At 65.3% G+C, this 18,302-nt stretch overlaps 5 protein-coding genes across 5 annotated transcripts in view; 3 read left to right on the forward strand and 2 right to left on the reverse strand.

Moving 5' to 3' along the window:
* Positions 1 to 16: 16 nt before the first annotated feature.
* F751_3867 (Prolyl endopeptidase) lies at positions 17 to 4,498 on the forward strand (the record flags this gene model as incomplete). The annotated part of the gene is made up of 13 exons (XM_011403069.1): positions 17 to 179; positions 277 to 420; positions 581 to 733; positions 958 to 1,151; positions 1,303 to 1,605; positions 1,883 to 2,092; positions 2,251 to 2,357; positions 2,569 to 2,757; positions 2,972 to 3,082; positions 3,319 to 3,445; positions 3,620 to 3,740; positions 3,944 to 4,150; positions 4,335 to 4,498. 13 exons carry the CDS (start codon positions 17 to 19, stop codon positions 4,496 to 4,498), a joined length of 2,193 nt encoding a protein of 730 aa, XP_011401371.1.
* A 408-nt stretch (positions 4,499 to 4,906) lies between these two features.
* F751_3868 (Focal adhesion kinase 1) lies at positions 4,907 to 10,197 on the reverse strand (the record flags this gene model as incomplete). The annotated part of the gene is made up of 14 exons (XM_011403070.1): positions 4,907 to 5,044; positions 5,197 to 5,383; positions 5,608 to 5,687; positions 5,841 to 5,966; positions 6,098 to 6,252; positions 6,418 to 6,502; positions 6,757 to 6,942; positions 7,223 to 7,526; positions 7,687 to 8,066; positions 8,551 to 8,653; positions 8,813 to 8,949; positions 9,194 to 9,315; positions 9,551 to 10,016; positions 10,132 to 10,197. The coding sequence occupies 14 exons, from the start codon at positions 10,195 to 10,197 to the stop codon at positions 4,907 to 4,909; spliced, it is 2,535 nt and encodes an 844-aa protein (XP_011401372.1).
* Positions 10,198 to 10,962: 765 nt separating this feature from the next.
* F751_3869 (putative phosphatidylglycerophosphatase, mitochondrial) lies at positions 10,963 to 12,387 on the forward strand (the record flags this gene model as incomplete). Its single annotated transcript, XM_011403071.1, has 5 exons — positions 10,963 to 11,028; positions 11,165 to 11,408; positions 11,582 to 11,684; positions 11,958 to 12,090; positions 12,277 to 12,387. 5 exons carry the CDS (start codon positions 10,963 to 10,965, stop codon positions 12,385 to 12,387), a joined length of 657 nt encoding a protein of 218 aa, XP_011401373.1.
* A 204-nt stretch (positions 12,388 to 12,591) lies between these two features.
* On the reverse strand, positions 12,592 to 16,004 carry F751_3870 (WD repeat-containing protein 48; the record flags this gene model as incomplete). Its single annotated transcript, XM_011403072.1, has 6 exons — positions 12,592 to 13,029; positions 13,251 to 14,267; positions 14,387 to 14,869; positions 15,126 to 15,274; positions 15,537 to 15,768; positions 15,924 to 16,004. The coding sequence occupies 6 exons, from the start codon at positions 16,002 to 16,004 to the stop codon at positions 12,592 to 12,594; spliced, it is 2,400 nt and encodes a 799-aa protein (XP_011401374.1).
* Positions 16,005 to 16,634: 630 nt separating this feature from the next.
* The window catches only part of F751_3871 (Serine/threonine-protein phosphatase 6 regulatory subunit 2), a gene marked incomplete at both ends in the record, with an annotated part of 4,489 nt that continues 2,821 nt past the window's right edge, over positions 16,635 to 18,302 (forward strand). The window contains 5 exons of the mRNA XM_011403073.1: positions 16,635 to 16,650; positions 16,945 to 17,087; positions 17,294 to 17,623; positions 17,705 to 17,853; positions 18,190 to 18,281. Coding sequence (XP_011401375.1) covers positions 16,635 to 16,650; positions 16,945 to 17,087; positions 17,294 to 17,623; positions 17,705 to 17,853; positions 18,190 to 18,281 — 730 coding nt within the window. The remainder of the gene's footprint in view (positions 16,651 to 16,944; positions 17,088 to 17,293; positions 17,624 to 17,704; positions 17,854 to 18,189; positions 18,282 to 18,302) is intronic.

An 18,302-nucleotide genomic window follows, 5' to 3' on the forward strand; every position in this document is an offset into this window, starting at 1 on the left:
CACCCAGGAAGTGATCATGTCCCGCGCCGGGAGCGCGGCAGTGCTGGCAGGTGGCCTGGTCCTCGGGGTGGCGTCCGTGGCATCGTACCTGGTGAAGAGGGCGTACGCTCCCGTGAGCCGCTCCATCGCCTTCCAGGCCTTCCCCGGGAAGCGATACCGGCCAGCGGCTGCAGCAGTGGGTGCGTCTGCCAGGGGGGTGGAATGCAGTGAGTTTCGTTACGCAATCGTCTAGAAGAAGACATGGTCACCATGCCACCCCCCGCCCTGGCCTCACAGGTGCACCCTCGGGGCATCTAGAGGTCCTCCCAAGCCAGTACCCTCGGGTGCGGCGGGATGACACCGAAGAAACCCTGCATGGCGTCATCATCCAGGACCCCTACAGATGGCTGGAGGACGCTGACTCTCCCGATGTTGCAGAATGTGGGTGCGGCACGGGCCACGCGGCTTGTGGTGGGGTGGGCGTGGCATAACATTGGCGGTCATGACATTCCTGGGAAGCCGGCAGGCTAGTGCAGCCCCCCCCAACTTGGCAGACCGACGTCGTCTCCTGAATCCCATCGCTCCTGTACCCTCCTCGCAGTCGTGGAGGAGCAGAATGTGCTGACGCAGAGCGTACTGGACCAGTGCACCACCCGCCCCGCCTTCTCCAAGCTGCTTGAGAAACTGATGGACTACGAAAAGTTTGGGACGCCCTTTAAGAAGGGCCAGCGATACTACTACACGCATAATACCGGTGGGCTGGGGTAATTTCATGAATAGTGCTGGAGTGCAGGAGAGCTCACGGATTTTGCATGTTGTTTGGGTGCCCAGACCAGCACCGATTCTTTCCTATGCCTCACCTTTGTGAGGTGCGGGCACTATTCCCCTTCCTCCAACTACCCCCAGCTTCCCCAACCAAACCCCTCACAATCACTGCCACACTCACTCCTACACTCCTCACCCATCACTCTTCAACAGGCCTGCAGGCCCAGAGCGTAGTGTACAGCCAGTCCTCGCTGGATGGCGAGCCCGTGGTGCTCATCGACCCCAACACCCTCAGCGCCGACGGCACGGTCGCGCTCAGCTCCTGGGCCTTCAGCGAGGACGGCTCGACGCTGGCCTACGCCCTCTCCTCCGGCGGCTCCGACTGGCAGACCGTGCACGTGCTGGGGGTTGACCCCGGCATGGGGGCCACGACGCAGCACCCAGACACCCTGCGCCACGTCAAGTTCTCCTGCCTGGCCTGGACGCACGACGGCCGCGGTTTCTTCTACAACCGCTTCCCGCCGCCGCCGGGGGGGGGGTGGCGAGGCGGGGACCGAGACCGCGCGCGCCGACAACCAGGAGCTGGCCTACCACGTGCTCGGAGATGACCAGGCGTGGGACGTGACGATCCTGGCCCTGCCAGAGCACCCCGACTGGATGATCGGGTGCGAGGTGAGCGACGATGGGGGGCGCGCCATCCTCTCCATCTCCTCCGGCTGCGAGCCCGTGAACCGCGTCTGGATCCTGGACCTGAATGCGGTGGGGCGCAGGGCCGACGGTGCCCTGGACTTTTCCCCCTTTGCGCACGGCGCCGCTGGCAGCCGGGAGCTGCCCCTGAACAAGCTCGTGGACGAGTTCAAGGTGAGGGAGATTTTGGGATGGGAGGAGAAGGGCCTGAACCAGGGTTCGACGCTGTGGCGGTAGGAGGATAATTGGCGTGCAGAGGGCGGATGTTGCGATGATGCCGTGCGCTGGAACCCCTGGTTGCGGCTACTGCACTCTTTGCTGATAAAGCCCAGCAGCAGCCGGGCCTGGTCTGAGGGGAGGGCCGGGCCTGCAGGCCCCAATACCGTAGAAACCATCCCGTCCTTCTCCCCAAGCCCTCCCATCCCCGCCCTCCTCTCCTCGACCGCCACAGGCGTCGTACGAGTACGTGGGCTCGCGCGGCTCGGAGTGGACCTTCCTGACCAACGCCGGGGCGCCGCGGTATCGCGTGGTACGCACCGACATCTCGGCGCCGGCGCCCGCCTGGACCAACGTGGTGCCGCAGCACGAGGCAGACTTGCTGCAGTGGGTCAGGTTACTGGGTGGTGGGAAGCTGGTGTGCAGCTACCTACGCAACGTGCAGGTGATTGGGCTGTGGGGAAAGGGGGAACAGGTTTTATGAGGGTGGCAATGGAGTGACCGCTTTATATAAGGAGAGTACCCCTTTGATGCCCATGCAAGGGAACCCTTGCTCCTTGGCCTGACGAATGTCTTTTACCCACTTTATCCCCAAACCCGCAGGCCCACGTGGAGACCCGCGACTTTGAGACGGGGCGGTGGCTGGCCGACGTGCAGCTGCCTGGCATCGGCAGCGTCACCGGCTTCTCCGGCGACCACAAGGCCACGGAGTTCTTCCTTTCTTTTGCCAGCTTCACGGAGCCTGGCGCCACCTTCAGGCGCGGCGGCAGCGGCAGCGGGGGTCAATAGGGCTGGCGTGGGGTTTTGAGCTATGAGTCTTGTCGATGAGGGTGCCAGGGGTCCCTGGAGTTCCTTGGGTTCTTCGCTCACGGGTGCTTGGCACCACTCTTAGTGTCCGCCCTGACCTCTACCTTCTTGCAGGGGCGACGTGGCGGCGTCAGACTCTGACATCACCCTGCATCGCCGCATCGCCACCGCCAGCTTCTCCCCTGACGACTTCCAGACCCGCCAGATCTTTGGCACGTCCAAGGATGGGACCCGGGTGCCCATGTTTGTGGTCAGCCGGAAGGGATTGACCCTGGACGGCACAGCCCCCACCCTGCTGTACGGGTGAGAGGCGTGACTTGGGAGTGGCCGAGTGTGCCTTCATTTTGCTTGGTGGCAGTGGGACTGTGGACTGCGGAACCAGGGCATGCATCGCATGAGGGAGATGGTGTTGATGCCCGTTCAAGCCTGTCATCGCCTCAGGGAGGTGAGTTCCTGCCGCTGCTGCAGCCTGAGTGGCGGCACATTACGACGCAGAGTGGTCCTCCCCCTTCCCCAGGTACGGCGGCTTCAACATCAGCCTGACGCCCTCCTTCTCTGCATCCCGGCTCGCGTGGATGCTGGCTTACGGGGGCGTGACAGTGGTCGCCAACCTGCGCGGCGGTGGCGAGTGAGTGGGTTTGGCTGGCTTTTGTGAAGGGGCGTGTGGGGCTTCAGAGCCCTAAGTGCGGGCTTGGCCTTTGTCACATTACATTCTCCTGGTAAAGTGGAGAGGGCTCGGTGCGCACTCTTCTTGACGCCCTGTGGCAGATCTGAGGTGTCTCATGACATCTAATCACAGCTGATGCCGCATAGTATTCCTTTCCCAGACCTTCCTTCTGTCACTACCCCTACTAATATTCTCAGGTTTGGCACCGGCTGGCGTGACGCGGGGTCCCTGTCGCACAAGCAGAACGTGTTTGACGATTTCGTGGCCTGCGCGGAGGAACTCGTTGCCCAGCGCTACTGCTCGCCGGCCAGCCTCGTCATCCAGGTACTGTAGCTGGTACTACATAGGCAGGGTGGGGTCGTTGAGGGGGGCGCTTGCATGGGCTGCACGGGCCCGCGCAGCACCGCGCAGCGCTGGCCGTCGCCGTCCTCCCGTCTACCTTCCCGCCGACACGCCACCCACCAAAGGCCCCCCTCTACCACCCCCCTTCCTGCGCAGGGTGGCAGCAACGGCGGCCTCCTGGTGGCTGCCTGCGCCGAGCAGCGGCCAGACCTGTTTGCCGCAGTCCTGGGTCAAGTGGGGGTCATGGACCTTCTTCGCTTCCACAAGTTCACCATTGGTGCGGTGCTGTGAGGGTTAGGGCGTGTGACCGTTGGGGACTGATCCCGAGGATGCATGATCGGGAGGCCGGAAACCCAGGGAAACCCAGTGCAGAAGCAGCTCCCGCTGCCGGAGCGGGGAGATACGGTCTGTGCCCCAGGCACGCCGTGCTCGCCGCCTCCCGCCGTCGAGGCACCTTGTTCATCCACCGACCGAGCGCAGGGCACGCCTGGATCACCGATTACGGCAACCCCGACGTGGCCGAGGACTTCAACTGGCTCCTGCCCCTGTCCCCCTTGCACAACGTCGCCCGGCCCAAGGACGACGGCCAGTACCCCGCGTTTTTGCTGACCACCGGCGACCATGATGACCGCGTCGTTCCCCTACGCACCCTCAAGCTGGTGGCGACGCTGCAGCACACGCTGGCAGGTGGGACGTTTGGTAGCATTAGTGTATGATCTGGGCATGAGGGCTGGGTACAGCTTCCTCACCGGTTGATGTCGGCAGAAGGGAGGCTGGCTTTGCTGTATGCTTGGCAACCAAGCTGCTTCCTGGTTCATGCCTCACCAAGAACTCCCTCTTGACAGCCCTGATTCCACAAAATGCCGCACAGGTGACCTCAACCCCTCCCAGCGCAACCCCTTGCTGACGCGTGTGGAGGTGAGGGCTGGGCACGGCGCCGGCAAGCCCACCGCCAAGGTCATCGCCGAGGTGTCTGACATGCTGGCCTTTGCAGCCGGCGTAGTCGGCGCGCCCTGGGTGCACGGCAGCGCCTGACTCCCGATCCCAGGCTGACATGGCACGAATGGCACACGGTGGCAAAAGGGGCTTCTTACGGAGCAAAGTTTGTGCTGTGGCGGTGAGCATGCAGCAGACAGGAGAGGAGCATGTCGAAGGGAAGATGGTCGACGCCACTTTGCATCAGAGGGGTGTGGAAAGGGGGGTGTACATCAATCAGCCACATGGCGGGCTGGCGTGGCGCCTGTCACGGGGCGCGGGGCAACCACCGCCGCAGACCCCGGCACTGGGGATGCCCATGCTCCCTTGGGGGGCAGAGAGTCTTATGGAATACAAGGGATACCTAGGGTCGGAAAACTTGGACAGAGCGCCCCACACAGGTCCGGATCAATGCTACTGGTGTATTCTAGTGGGTGAGGGGAACTGCCGGAGGTTGCTCTCGGTCCCTCAGATCGGCACGTTACGTGCCAGGAACTTCCTGAGGATGTACTGCGTATCCTTGAGCACCGAGTCCACTTCCACGAGGATGTCACTGAATGTCGGTCGGTCGTCGGGGTTGAAGGCCAGGCACCTTGTGCCCAGCACCTGAGTTTGTTTGGAAAGGAGGGAGAGGGGGGTTACTGATGTGCATGGTCGGGTTCGCCAGCTGATATCTGCAGGTGTAGTTGGGCCCCAAACATCTGGACACTCTGCACAGGGACCCAACCCCCTTTTCTCCTCCCAATGCACCAAACCACCTTGAGTCTGTGCGGGGTGCTGGGAGGAAAGACCAGGCTGCGCTTGGAGGCCACGTGGTTGAGCACCTCGGAGGTCTTCAGCCCTTCCCAGGCACGCGTCCCCATGTACAGCTCCCACAGCACCACGCCAAAGGCATACACGTCCCCGGCCTTGGTCAGCAGCCCATCGATGATGAGCTCTGGAGGCCTGGAGTGGAGGGCAGGGAGGTTATAAGAGGGCAACGAGGTAGACTGTTGATGAGACGAGCTGGGACCTGGGTGTCGTTGAAGTTTCATCGTGATCCTGCTGACGCCAGCAAGGGTCGGGCTGGCCAAGCCATGCACACTTGCAAGAATTATATCCTGCCATGGGGCTGAGCCCTTGCTTCCTTGGGTGGCCCACACAAAACTCAACCCTGGCAAGCCCCTCACATGTACTCTGCGCAGCCCAGGGTCCGCGTCCGCAGGTACGACTCGCTGCCAATCAGGCGGCTCAGCCCAAAATCCACGACCTGCGGAGTTGGATGAGGTGGCAGGAGGGGTTGCCAGGAGGGAGGAAAAGGCCACCACGCAGACTATTCATGAGAAGCGGACCTCCCACAAGCATGAAGTGGGCACACTCCCCACTCCAATCGATCCACCTCATCGATAGATCAACCCCTCACCTTGGCGGTGAAGCCGCGGCCGTCCTTGCTGTTGGCAGCCAGGAGCACATTGCCGCCGGTCAGGTCGCCATGAAGGATGTCGTTGGCGTGCAGGTACGCCAGTGCCGCCGCAATTTCTTGCAGCGTCTGCCAGTGCACGAGGGCGTTTCAGGAGGCGGGCGTCCTGAGTGGTTGGCTGCTGGTGCATTGCAGGGAAGGTAACCTGCGAGCAGGCAGGTCACATGAAGGAACCGCGTCAGCGCCCTCCCATCCCCCACCTGGAGGATGGACACCAGGTTGGGCTGGCCCTGCGCTGCAAAGGACTGCGTGAGGAAAGCGCCGCGCTCGATGGCCGTGAGCAGGGGGCCCAGGTTGCAGAACTCCGACACGATCCACACCTCATGCAGGCTGGAAGGGGCCAGGGCGGCTGGACCTGAAATGCGTTGGATGGAGTGCATTGTGGGGTTGGGTTGGCAGAGCCGACTGGGGCCACTCGCAGGATAGCCAAGGTACAAGGGCTTGCATGGGCCCCATTGCAGGACCGCAGGCTTAATCGTAGACATACCCCCTAAACCTCTCCTTTATGCCTCCTTTCCACCTTGATGCAGCGCTACGGTGCCGTCCAGGACCGCGTCGATGTTGGCGCTGGCACTGCGACTCGCACCCTGGATGCCGGCGGGGGCCTGGTGGGGGCAAGAAGGTGGAAATGGGTACAGATTTGTCTGCCCGAAGGTCGTTTGCTGCGCCAGGCGTAGCCTGAGGGGTGGGTTTGATGCGCTTGGCCTGCTTGGCCAAGAACAGGTGTGCGCCTCGAAATAGTTTCAAAGCACGGCCTTTGCTCCATGCCCATCCCATTACGCCGACGCTCGTCAGGAACAGCGCCCGCAGACAACCCTTCCACAAGCACTTCCCTCTTCAACCACCCCCGCCGACGCACCGCCTGCCGGACGGCATACATGTAGGTGTGTGCCACGTTGGGGTGGGAGATGCTGCTGGACAGCGCGGCCTCGAACAGGCCCGCCTTCTTCACGGAGCCGTTTTCCTTTATCACCTCCACCTCGGGGTTGTCGGTCTCCAGCACCTTCACCGCCACCGTGTTTCCATTCCAGGAGCCACGGTATACCTATGTGTATGATGGGTGGATGTGGTTGGGGAATATGGACTGCAGGTCCTGCCGTTGCTGTGTGAGGCATGGCGTGTAGTCCAGAGCTCAAGACGCATCCCCGAGGGGCCCACGGTGAGGGTGCATCCCCGGAGGCAGCGACAGGCAGACCGAGAACGCATGGCGATCGAGCACCATGGCAGAATCGGCAGCTTGCCGTATCATGCGCATTGGCAAAGTGACGCAGTGGCCCCTGATGTTTCCCATTCCATGAAGAAAGAGTCATCCCACAGCCACGCACCCTGCCGTAGGCCCCGCGCCCTATCAGGGGCCCCAGCTGGACGTCCGAGAAGACGGAGGACTTGGCCTGGCGCAGGCTCGGCAGGCCGGCCCCGATGTCCATGGACATGGGCCGCCCAGCTGGGCGCCACTGCGTCACGCGGGCCTCCTCCGAGGAGCCCTCGCTGCCCAGCGCCCCAGGCGTGCCGTACCCGTCCGAGTCCCTGATGGGGTGCACCATAGCAAAGTTGTATCGAGGAGGTGTCGCACTCGGCTGGACAGCAGCGTCTGGGTTTGGGGGCGGCAGGGCTTCGCTCGCTATCGGTCTGCGAGGAGGGGGTTGATGGCGTGGAATGATGGGTGAGGGAATGTGGGGCAGGAGGCCAGGTGATATTGCGACAAAAGCGAACCAGTTTTCCCCACCTCCAGGCCTGCTCGCCCCGAAGAAGCAGGGAATTGAACTGACCACCCAGCACTTGGGCGCACCGAAACTCGACACTGACGGTGCGCGTCCCTTCGCCATGCTTCAGCGTGTAGTAGCCGGTGAAGGGCTGGGACCCCGAGGGCCGCGTCTGGTCGGACCCCGACCCGCCCGGCTCGGAGAGCAGGGCGTCAAAGTCGCGCGGCGGCAGCCAGTCGCCGCCGCCCATCAGGCCGCGCATGGAGCCGTTGAAGTGCACGATGCGCCAGCTGGCGGGCTGGGAGACATCCACCACGAGGGCCGCCTCCTTGAAGAACTCCACCGCCCGGGCCAGGCCCTGCGCCTCCGGGGCTTTGGGCACCAGGTCGTGCAGAAGCTTGTCGGAAACTGCGAGGCGGCCGGGTGGAAAGGGAGGAGAAGTTTGGGGAAGGGGGAGGAAAAGGACCTGGCGTGAGTGTCAGACTGGGGTGGGGATGCTGTGAGGGAAGCCTCTCCGCCAAAAGTTACACTGCCATTGTAGCCTTAGATGCACGGCCTTCAACTGCGACTGTATCCTTACTGCTGCTCAAAAACTGAGAAAGACCCCCGCAGGTTCGTTCCCTCCCCTTCATGCCCTGGCTTGCCTGTCGTGGCCGAGCCAGGGATCCGGCTGGCCCCAGAGGCAGCTTGGCTCGTAGGCTCCAGCATCTGGTGCTGGGCCACCACAGTTTGCATGGTGCTCAACTGGCGTAGGGGGTGGTTGGAGGGAGTCTGTGTATCACCCAGTCTAAGAATAGCACATGCCCTGATGCATGTCTGAGTCACGGGGACAGACCGATGGCAGGCTCGGGCCGGCATCGACCTCCCTCTTGCCACAGGTTGCGCCTCGGACTGCCACTCCATCGGCCGCCCCCTCGACCCGCACCAAGTGATCATTGGCAGGAGCACACCTTGGATTGCTCAAGGTCCTTCAGCACCAGATCTGCAAACTGGGAGAGCATGGTGATCTTCAAGGGGCTGAAGTCGTCCCGCGCCTCGCTGTCGGCCACACACCTGCGTTGTATGGGGAGCAGGCAGCACCTCAACTCCGGCCCAAGCCTGTGTACCTGGTCACCGAGGGCACAGAGGTCCCACCGTGGCACTCTGCAAGGATCTGCACCTGCACAGGCATGCGGGCATGAGGTCCCTCAGCCCAAGCACCCCGCCGCTCACAGAAAGCCGATGCATTCGTTGCCTTCCTGGTTGGGTCCGGCAGCAAGGGCGCAGCGGGCATAGAATCTGACGCCGGGGTGACCCTTCACGATGTCTGCTTCTGCGGTCTCGGCATCCTCCCGTGTGTCGTTCCAGACCTGGGCATGCGGCGGTGGGTGCAGGTGAGGGGCAGCAGCGCTCGAGCCCGGCTCGTGGCATGGTAGGGCCTGAGGCACAGTTCAGCACACATAGAAGTCCACTGCGACTGCCTGGCCAGGCAGGCACACTCCAGTAACAGGGTGGGATGGTTGAGGAGCGCAGGGGAAGAAACGGTAACGCCAATCATGCTTGGCTCCACACCCCAAGCTTCCGAATGCCCAACCACAACATCCCCCCTCACACCATGACCCGCTGGCCTTGCCGGGATGGCGCCAGCGCCCAGTTCTCCAGGGAGGCCACTCCATCGTCTTGTTCGAACGCCTGGCCCAGGCCCAGCCCAGCCATGGTGTTGTACCAGGTGAGCTCTGCAAGGCAGCGAGGGGGGGGCACGGCATGTGGGAGGACGCACAGGGGCAAACCCTTGCATGACCGAACCAGCAAGATCAGTTGGACAGGTTACCCACTGGGCATGAGGCTGGTTGGTGCATGGCGCCGAGTCACATGATCGGCACACCATGTCCATGCAGTGCGCGTGGTGACGCGGCTCCTGCCTGGGCGCCTGGTCACTTGCACCTGCACCCCAAGATGTCCTCGACGGACCAGCTGCTCCCCATCGCCCCCCCCCGTCCTTGCCTGAGGGGGACAGGGCAATCTTGACCCACTGCGTCTTGAACACCGCCCGGCAGAGGTCCATCTGGGTCTGGAAGCGAGAGGGGGGGCGCGCCGCGGCCTGCCCGCTGTGTTCGTCGCACGACGATGCTGCCGTCTGGCTGCCCTGGGACGCGGCGCTGCTCCTGATCGCGCCTGACCTGTAGGAGTTGGCGCTGGTGCGGGGAGCGCCAGACTTGCGAATTGGGAGGGGCGCGGGCAGGTCGGAAGGCAGGGCGGGGACGTGGTCCTTCCCTTCCCCTGAAGACTCGCGGCCGGGGTCGGAGACAGCCGGCTCGAGGGACTTCTTGGTGGGACTTTGAGCTTGTGAATGCTGTAGGATGGGCTCGGAGGGGGTGTCCGACACGACATGCTGCGCATTGCTTGTCTGGCGGGTTCCGTTGGCCCCATCGGCACCCTGGGGAAGGACCAGGGGTGAGGCATGGTGCAGATATCTCAGGGATCCAACCCCACCCCGCGAGGACAATTTAAATTCATGCTTTCATTAGGACAATGTGAGCCTCCAAACACACCTTGACGGGAACAGGAGCGCCTCCAGCCCCGATGGGTTCCTCCTGTTTAGAGGTGCATCCCCCCATCTTGACACGGTCGCGTTTGACGCGAAATTTACTGTCTCCTTAAATGTACCGCTCTACTAGAAGAACATGTGTCACCTTGGTTTGACATCGTATGTCGTACTTGGCTCTGCTCGCAAGCGCATGGATGGGACGAGCCGGACAGTGGCTGGCGAAATCCGTGCGTCTTCCGGTGTGCGGGCACCGAAAGCCGAACGCGCGCCATGTCCTCCAACCCAGGCCAGGCCACCAGAGGCAACGAGCAGGATGCCGATTGTGAATAGGTGCACGCCTACAGCGCAGATTCTGATGAAAGCTTTGCTGACTAGTACTGGCAGACTGGGTGCTGTGTACCACTCGCCCCACTAGGGTGTCGGTAATGCTGCGGGCGTATTGCCGCTCCTCTCGAGCACCTCGACCACCCGCAAACAGGCCTCATCGACAGCGACAGCACTGCAGACCATACAGTCCGGGGATGCAGGATCGATCCTCGCCCACTGTTGCCAGCAGATCACATCCTGAGGGGTTGAGCGGCGCTGCACCCAGCAACCCCACTCCTCATCAGGTGAACCCATGGTTGAGCTTCTGGGTTGTATTGTGAAGATAAACCCGGGCGGCATTACGAAATTAAGCTCGCAGGCCTGAGGACACCATCTGATGTTGGGATGTCCCTGCATGTTCGTGCCATTGGCGGTGTCAATGGTGGGTCATCGAGCTACTGTAGTTAAAGGAGAAGTGGTTGCAGTACCAGCCTCAAAATCCCCTCACGATTCTCCAAACCAGGCGACCATGCTGCAACGTCTGGGCCAAAATGTGAACCTCGCGGGCGCCTCCCTCTTCTTCCACATAGCCTGGGTGGGTGATGCAGGCTGGAGTTGTACTGGATACTCGATACCTGGCTCTGAGGGAAGCTCGCTGGCACATTATTCCTCCCCCTGCCAGTGCTGGCCTTATCCGATCCTCAAAGCGTCCCTCCTGCCCACCCTCGCAGCGCGAGCGGGGCCTTTGCCTGCCCCACCTCGACATCAGCGACCTGCTCCAGGTGGACTGGGCGGCGCTGCACGGAGCCGGCTTCCGGGCTGCCATCTTCGACAAGGACAACACGCTGACGGTGCCCTACGCGCTGGAGCTGCAGCCCAGCGCGGCGGAGTCGCTGGCGCGCTGCCGCAGCCACTTTGGCGACGCCGTCGCGCTGTTCAGCAACTCCGCGGGACTGGCCCAGTTTGACCCAGAGGGTGTGTGCCTGTATGCATGGGGGGGTGTGGTGTGGAGGTGTGGGAGTTTCGGTAGTTTTTGATGGGGTGGGCGAGCAAGGGGCATGGGCAAGGCCTGTGCCTGCCGCGAGAGTGACAGGACGCCTGCAGAGCCAGGCACACCATGCCCGCGCCTCCCTCCCTGCCCTCCCCAGGGGAGGAGGCTGCGGCCCTGGAGGCCAGCCTGGGGGTCCCGGTGCTGCGACACAGCGAGAAGAAGCCCGGCGGCGGGGTGGAGGACCTTGTGTCTCACTTTGGGTGAGGCGCATGCATGCGTTTGGGATACTGGCTGGCTGTGGCAGAGGTTGGCTGGTGGCCTCCGGCCAGCTGGACATGTGCCAGGCTGGCAAGTTGCTTATTTTCTGCCCCCATCAACCTGTCAACATCCATCTTGGGCCCCGCCTGCCGATGCAGTGACCCTTTCACGCTGGGTCATCTTCAGATTCATGCCTCCCCGTCATCTACTCAACGTCATTGCCAGAACAGTGCACCCCCTCCAGCCTCGTCTTCCCACCCCAAACACACAAGCAGGTGCCAGCCTCATGAGATGATCATGGTGGGCGACCGCTACCTCACCGACATCGTGTTTGGCAACCGGCACGGCATGCTCACGGTCCGGCCCCGGCCCTTCACCTCCGAGGGGGAGCCCGTCACCGTGGCTCTGGTGGGTGGCTGTGCATCCAGGGCCTGAGAGGGGCCCGCGTTGTTGGGTGCTTGGCAACTGGAGGCCCCTGCGCTGCGAACCCTGGGCGCTCAGGGAGGGGGCAGGGTGGCCTGCGGCCCCGCGAGCGCGCCTGGCGTACCCTCGATAGAGACCCCGCAATGTGCCGCGACCCCCTGCCCATCGCAGGCGCGGAGGCTGGAGGCGGCCTGCACGGCGCGGTGGCTGGTGCAGGGCCACGCTGCGCCCTCCCACCCGTTTTTGAAAGGCCAGGCCAGTGGCGCTTTCCTCTTGCAATGACGTGCGTGTGGAGCCAGGACACCTCATCCTTCCAAGTCTTGCTCAGGACCTGCTCTCCCCTTTGTCCTGCGTCCGCCTGTGACCCTGGGCAGCAACTCAACATTCCCCTGAACAATGCCTGGATGCTTGCAAGGAGACACGCCAAGGACATGCACAGGGTTTGGGGGGCTGCTGGGGCGCGGGGTATGAACTCCCAAACCCGAATCAGGTGTCGATGGGGGGCAGGGGGATGCTGGGCAGGACGAGCTCGGTGCCCCGCGGCTGCAGGGCATAATGCACGACCAGGTCATCGGAGCGCTTCCAGATCCACTGCCGCACGGCGGCCAGGCTGAAGTCCCAGGGCACCGCCGTGCCGCCGCAGGTGAGCACCAGGTCCGGGCCGGCGGGGGCCCCAGCGGGCGGCGGCCTGCCCTCCACGGGGCTCGCACGGCCGTTGGGCCGTGGCACGGCGCCCGCCGGGGTCTGCGCGGCCCTGCCCGCCTCCCAGGCCGCAGCGGCGCGCGTGTTGTAGAACAGGGGGGCCTCCCCCGGGGACAAGCCCGCGTCGCGCAGCCGGCGGCCCACGTACTCCACCACCTTGTCCACGGTGAGCACCCTGGGTGCATGCAGCCGGCTCTGCAGCAGCGACGGCAGCCCGGAGCCCTTTGTGAAGGTGCGGTGGAGGGGGGGGAGAGGGATGGTCTTGAGGTGCAAACTTGTATCCAAGCTTATTCGCGCCCAGCCTGTGCCGCCGCCCAGCCTGTGCCTCGCGACAACATCTGCTTGTGCGCTAGGGCATCCGAACCTGCCTCGTGACCAAAATTTTGAGTAGAGCTTTTTTACACGCCGCCTGCCCCAAGCCCCGCTTCCACACCCCAACTCACCTCCAGGGGCAGCAGAGTAAAGACCAGCTTCAGGTCGCGGCTGACGGGGACCTGGCCATCCAGCACCACGCTCCTGACCCAGGCGGGCACGGGGCTCAGGGCCTCCGCCTCGCCGCCCCGCGCTGCCAGCTCAGCCAGGCTGCCGCGCCACGGCGCGTCGCCCAGCAGCAGGACCTCCGCCGCCTCGGCGTCCAGCGAGAAGCTGGCCGAGGTCGCGGAGGGTGCGACGCCTTGCCCCAGCGCGGCCACCGCCTGCCGGCCCTGGCCCGTGAGGGGTGTGGACTGCGGACCAGGCGCGGTGGTGACCGTTTCTGAGGCGGACGGGCCCGGCTCCGCGGCCGATCCAGGTGCTGAGCCCTCGCCCACAGATCCGGGCGACGCCTCCCCTCCTTGCGGCGCGTCCTCGACCGACGTTTCAGCACCAGCCTCCCCGCCACCCCCCCCCGCAGCCGCCCAGGCGCCAAACAGCGCGGACAGCATGAGCGCGCCGCAGCTGGCCTTGGCGTCGGCGGGCGCGGCGTGCGCGCCCAGCTCCCGCGCGTAGGCCTCCACGCCAAAGGCGGCGCCGGGGTCCAGCACGCCGCCCAGGCTGCCCAGGCGCAGGTCGGCTGAGAACCAGGCGCCCACGCTGTGCGTGGGGTCGAACAGCTCGCGCCGCGCCGCCTGGAATGCGGCCGCGCCGGGGGGCGCGGAACCATTCCCGACACCCTCGGCGCCCGACGCCTCCCAGTGCCGCGTCACGCGCCCGCGCCCCACGTCCCACAGTTCGACCGCGCCCTCCGCGTCCCGCGTCAGCACCCGCAGCCGGTCCGTGGTGACGGCCGCCGCCGTCAGCGGGGCCACCCCTGCCGTCCAGGCCAGCGCCGCGTCGCACAGCGCGGGCGGGTGGGAGCAGTCGCCGCGGCCGTCGCCGCCGGCGTCCCGCCCTTCGGACAGGATTGTGGCAGGAGCGTCGGGGTCGAAGCGTAGCCGAGCGCGCACGGCGGCGGAGGGCGGGGCCTGGAAGCCAGGCGGCAGCTGCGCTCCCGAATCCCCCGGGCCCCCGGCTGCCACCGCGTCCTCCCCCCCGCGCCTCATCCCCTCCCTCCCCCCCGCGCCTCATCGCCTCCCTCCCACCGCGCCGCTCTGGATAGAACAGAGGAAGCCGTCCAGAAGGTGCCCCGCTCGCCAACCGCGAGCGCCGAGACGGGGGCGCCCAGCGCGCAGAGGCGCCGGGTCCAGCCGCCGGCGGTGTCGGTGCGGTACACGCTGCCGTCCCGCCCGCCGGTGTGCACGCTGGCCAGGTCGGCGTAGCGGGAGGCCAGGCTCCACACCGACCCCGCATGCGGCGCCCAGGTGCCGCAGCACCGCCCGCCGCCGGCCACGTCCCAGACGCGCAGCGTGCCGTCCGAGGAGGCGCTGACCAGTCGCCGGCCGTCGCGTGAGAGCAGCAGGCCGCGCACGACGTCGGTGTGCCCGCGCAGCGCGCGCAGCGTGGCCGGGCCGGCGCGGGGGTCCAGCAGGCGAATGCCGCCGTCGGCCTGACCGGCCGCCGCCAGGCCGGCGCCGGCGTCCAAGGCCAGAGCGTAGAAGCTGGGCGGGGGCACGCCGGGGCATGGCAGGGCGTCGTAGGGCGCAGGCTGCAGGGTGGTGAGGAAAGGGGGGAACACAAGGGAGGACTGTGAGGACGGGCAGGCGCAGAGGGCGGGGAGAACGCGCGCTGCACTTGCAGGGCCGCTCAGGCCTGATGGAGTGAGAGGCTGAAATGTGAGACGGGATGCACAGGGGGTTGTGACATCCAGGAATTGAGCTTCAGACAGCAATGCTGATCTCCATGCTAGACAATCCACACATTCTTGCAGGTGTGAGGTACACGGCCCCCACCCTTTCCCTGACCTGGCTGAGGGAGGAGGCCATCAGGCGCTCCAGGTCCCAGCGCACCAGGCCCCCGCGCAGCCCGGCACTGACGAGGACGCCGGCGCTGACGGAGCAGGCCAGCGAGGTTATGTAATCATCGTGTGCCGAGACCATCCCGGCACACACTCCTGCAGCAGCAGGGGGGAGGGGTTGAGGGTTCTGAGTGTAAAGTCGGCATGCAGACCCGCGTGATTGCAGCAGGCGGGGACTGGCATGCTGGCGAGGGCCCCGCGCTCTGGCCCTGGCAGGCTCACTGGACACTTGCAGGCCACCCTCAGGGCTTAGTCTGCGGGAGAGCCACACACAATCAGTCTGTTGCCCTCACATGACCCTGTGCTCTTCCCCTGACGAGCTTTGCCGCCCCTCTCCCTCGTCCACTCCCTCGCTCACCAGCTGTCCCTTCGTCGCACCGCCACAGGCGCAGCGTGCGATCCGCCGACACCGACGCCAGTGCGGCACCCGGCAGGAGGGCCAGGTCATTCACCCAGTCGGTGTGGCCCTTGCAAGCGAGGGTTGGGGCAGCCGTCTCCTGGCTCCACCGGATGAGGCACCCATCCCTGGATGCAGTCCACAGGCTATGGGTGTCATCACAGAGCGCGAGGGCATTGATGCCCGCGCAGTGCTGTCGGTGGGGGGGCAGGGAGGGTGGGGTGATGTGAAGGGAGGGGACAAGGGAGCTGGGGTCGGCCGCTGAGGCAGCGCGCAGACGCATGTATGCCGTCCACCCCACCAGGTCTCCAGCCCTGCCAGCATGGGCGATGGCACAACCCGCCCCACCTGATTCCCCTTGGACCTAGGGAAGAGGAACTGGACCTTGGCCTGCTTTTTGGGCCGAGAGCCAGCCCCATTCAGATTCATTGCAAGTGATCCGGGCAGGGGTCGCTACACATGGTCCCCAGGGTGACGATGGCAATGTTGAATACGCACTCCAGTTCTCAAGCTAAAGCTGGCGGGAGGCTGCAGATCGGGAGATCGGCCTGGGGTGCTCCAAGGTGCTCGCCCTCTCCTCTTCCTGCACAGCCTCTTGGGCGAGTGCAAGGCTGATGCGACTAACGACGCACACTGTTGCACTTGATACACCAAGCCTCGTTTTGAGAGTAGGCCAATTGAAGGGCATCCGCCGTTTTGGGGTCGGGGGCTGGGGTATGCCCCATCCACGCGGTGCTTCCGTCATGAAAAAGAGGTTCCGGCACCCAGGACGAGGGGGGATGCGGCACGCTTTCCACCGGGCCCGGCCCCTGCCTGGTGAGCTCTGTAGGGCGCTCAGCCCCATCTATTCAATCGATCGAGGTCCTGGGCTGCGATCTGGTCGGGGCCTGCGACGAGGACAGGCTCGAGTGCAGAGTGCACCATCTCCCTGGCCGCGGACCTGCACAACGGGAGGTTTCGGTGGGGGGTCCATACTCGCACAAAGGCCTGCTTCGTTTCCGCACAATGATAGAGAGTCGCTGAGCAGCCCCTGAAACACAATTCCTGTCCCAGCACACAATGTATTGGCGGGTAGGTGGGAGGAGCGGAACTGCAGTGGCGGTGGGGCCGTTGCAGGCATACTTGTACCAGTGGTGCGGTGGACGTGGAACAGGCGGGTGTGAGCCCTCCTTCAAAGTCCAAATCACGATCCGCCACACCACAAATCCACGCACAGGTCACCGGACTGTCCCAAGGTACATCCACAACTCCACATTCTGTCTGCCTGCTCAGCCCTCCAACAGCCCTCCAGAATGAAGTGGGGGTTGGGGTGTGATGCGCATGCCCCATGCCCTCCAAGTCCTCCTCCCACACCCCTCCTCCCCTGCAGCGAGTCCCGTGGACAGCATCCTCGACAAGGACAACTACACGCTCGAGGAGCTGCTCGATGAGGACGAGCTCATCCAGGAGTGCAAGTCGCTGAACAACCGGCTCATCATCTTCCTGAAGCAGCGGAGCTCTGTGGAGGCCTTGGTGGGCTGGCTTGTGGGGACGGGAGAGGTCTGAGAAGGGCTGGGAACCAGATGTGTGCAACAGGGCGGACTGTGGAAAGCCGGTCCGTGCACTGGGCGGCAGCGGGTCGTGCCTCGTGTGCTGGCGTGGAGTCGTGCTCCCCCAGTATACACATGTATCCACGTCCCTCCCCCTCTCCATCCTCGCCGCCCCCCCCCCCCGGCTAGCTCCGGTTCCTGGTGGAGGTGCCCGATGAGGAGGAGGACGACCCCAAGCGCCGGTTCAAGTACCCGTTTGCCGCCTGCGAGGTGTTCTGCTGCGAGGTGGAGGGCATCTTCCAGACCCTGCTGGAGGACGAGGTCCTCATGGACCTGCTCTTCTCCCTGCTGGCCTCCCCCCCTCCCCTCAACTGCATGCTGGCCGGCTACTTCAGCCGTGTGGTGGGCTGCCTGCTGGCCCGGCACGTGGAGGAGGTGGGCGCCTACCTGCAGGCCCACCCCGCGACCCTGAATGCGCTGTGCGCGCACTGCGGCACCACCTCGGTGGCCGAGGTGGTGGTGCGCCTGGTGGGCGCGGGGGAGGTGGGCGGCGGCGGCGCGCCGCCGCCCCCCGCGCTGGACTGGCTGGGCGAGAGCCAGCTGCTCCCGCTCCTGCTGCGCGCGTTGGGGCCCGAGGCGCCGCCCGACGCGGCGGCCAACGTGGCCGAGATCCTGGCCGCCGTGGCGCAGTCGCCCGGATCGCCGCTGGTGGCGCCCCTGGCGGAACCCGAGGTCCTGGCGCGATTGGTGTCGGGCGCGCTGAGCTCCGGCACCCCCGGCGCCGCCTCGCACGCCCTAGATGTCTGCCTGGCACTGCTGGAGCCGGTGGCGGGCGGGCTGGCGCACGCCGGCGCGGCCGCCGCCGAGCCGGTGGCGCACGCCATGCACGCTGTGCCCATCCCCGCGCCGCGCCCCGTCGAAGCCGAGGGCGGGCGCGCGCAGGCGGCCGCCGCGGCGCACGCCACGCTGCGCGCCGGTGCCATCGCCTGCCTGTCGCGTGATGTGGGGCGCCTGGTGGGCATGCTGGAAGTGGGCGACGGCGATGCCGCGGGCACGGGCCTGCCGGGCGGGCCCTGGCTGGCCAGCTACGGCATGCTGGGCCGGCCGGTGGGTCACGTCCGGCTCAAGGCCGTGGAGCTGCTGGCCTCCCTGCTGCACACCGGCGACAGCGGCGCGGGTGAGAGCAGTCGGATGAGAG

This window comes from Auxenochlorella protothecoides, assembly GCF_000733215.1.
Source record: "Auxenochlorella protothecoides strain 0710 unplaced genomic scaffold scaffold41, whole genome shotgun sequence".
Classification (NCBI taxonomy): Eukaryota; Viridiplantae; Chlorophyta; class Trebouxiophyceae; order Chlorellales; family Chlorellaceae; genus Auxenochlorella; species Auxenochlorella protothecoides.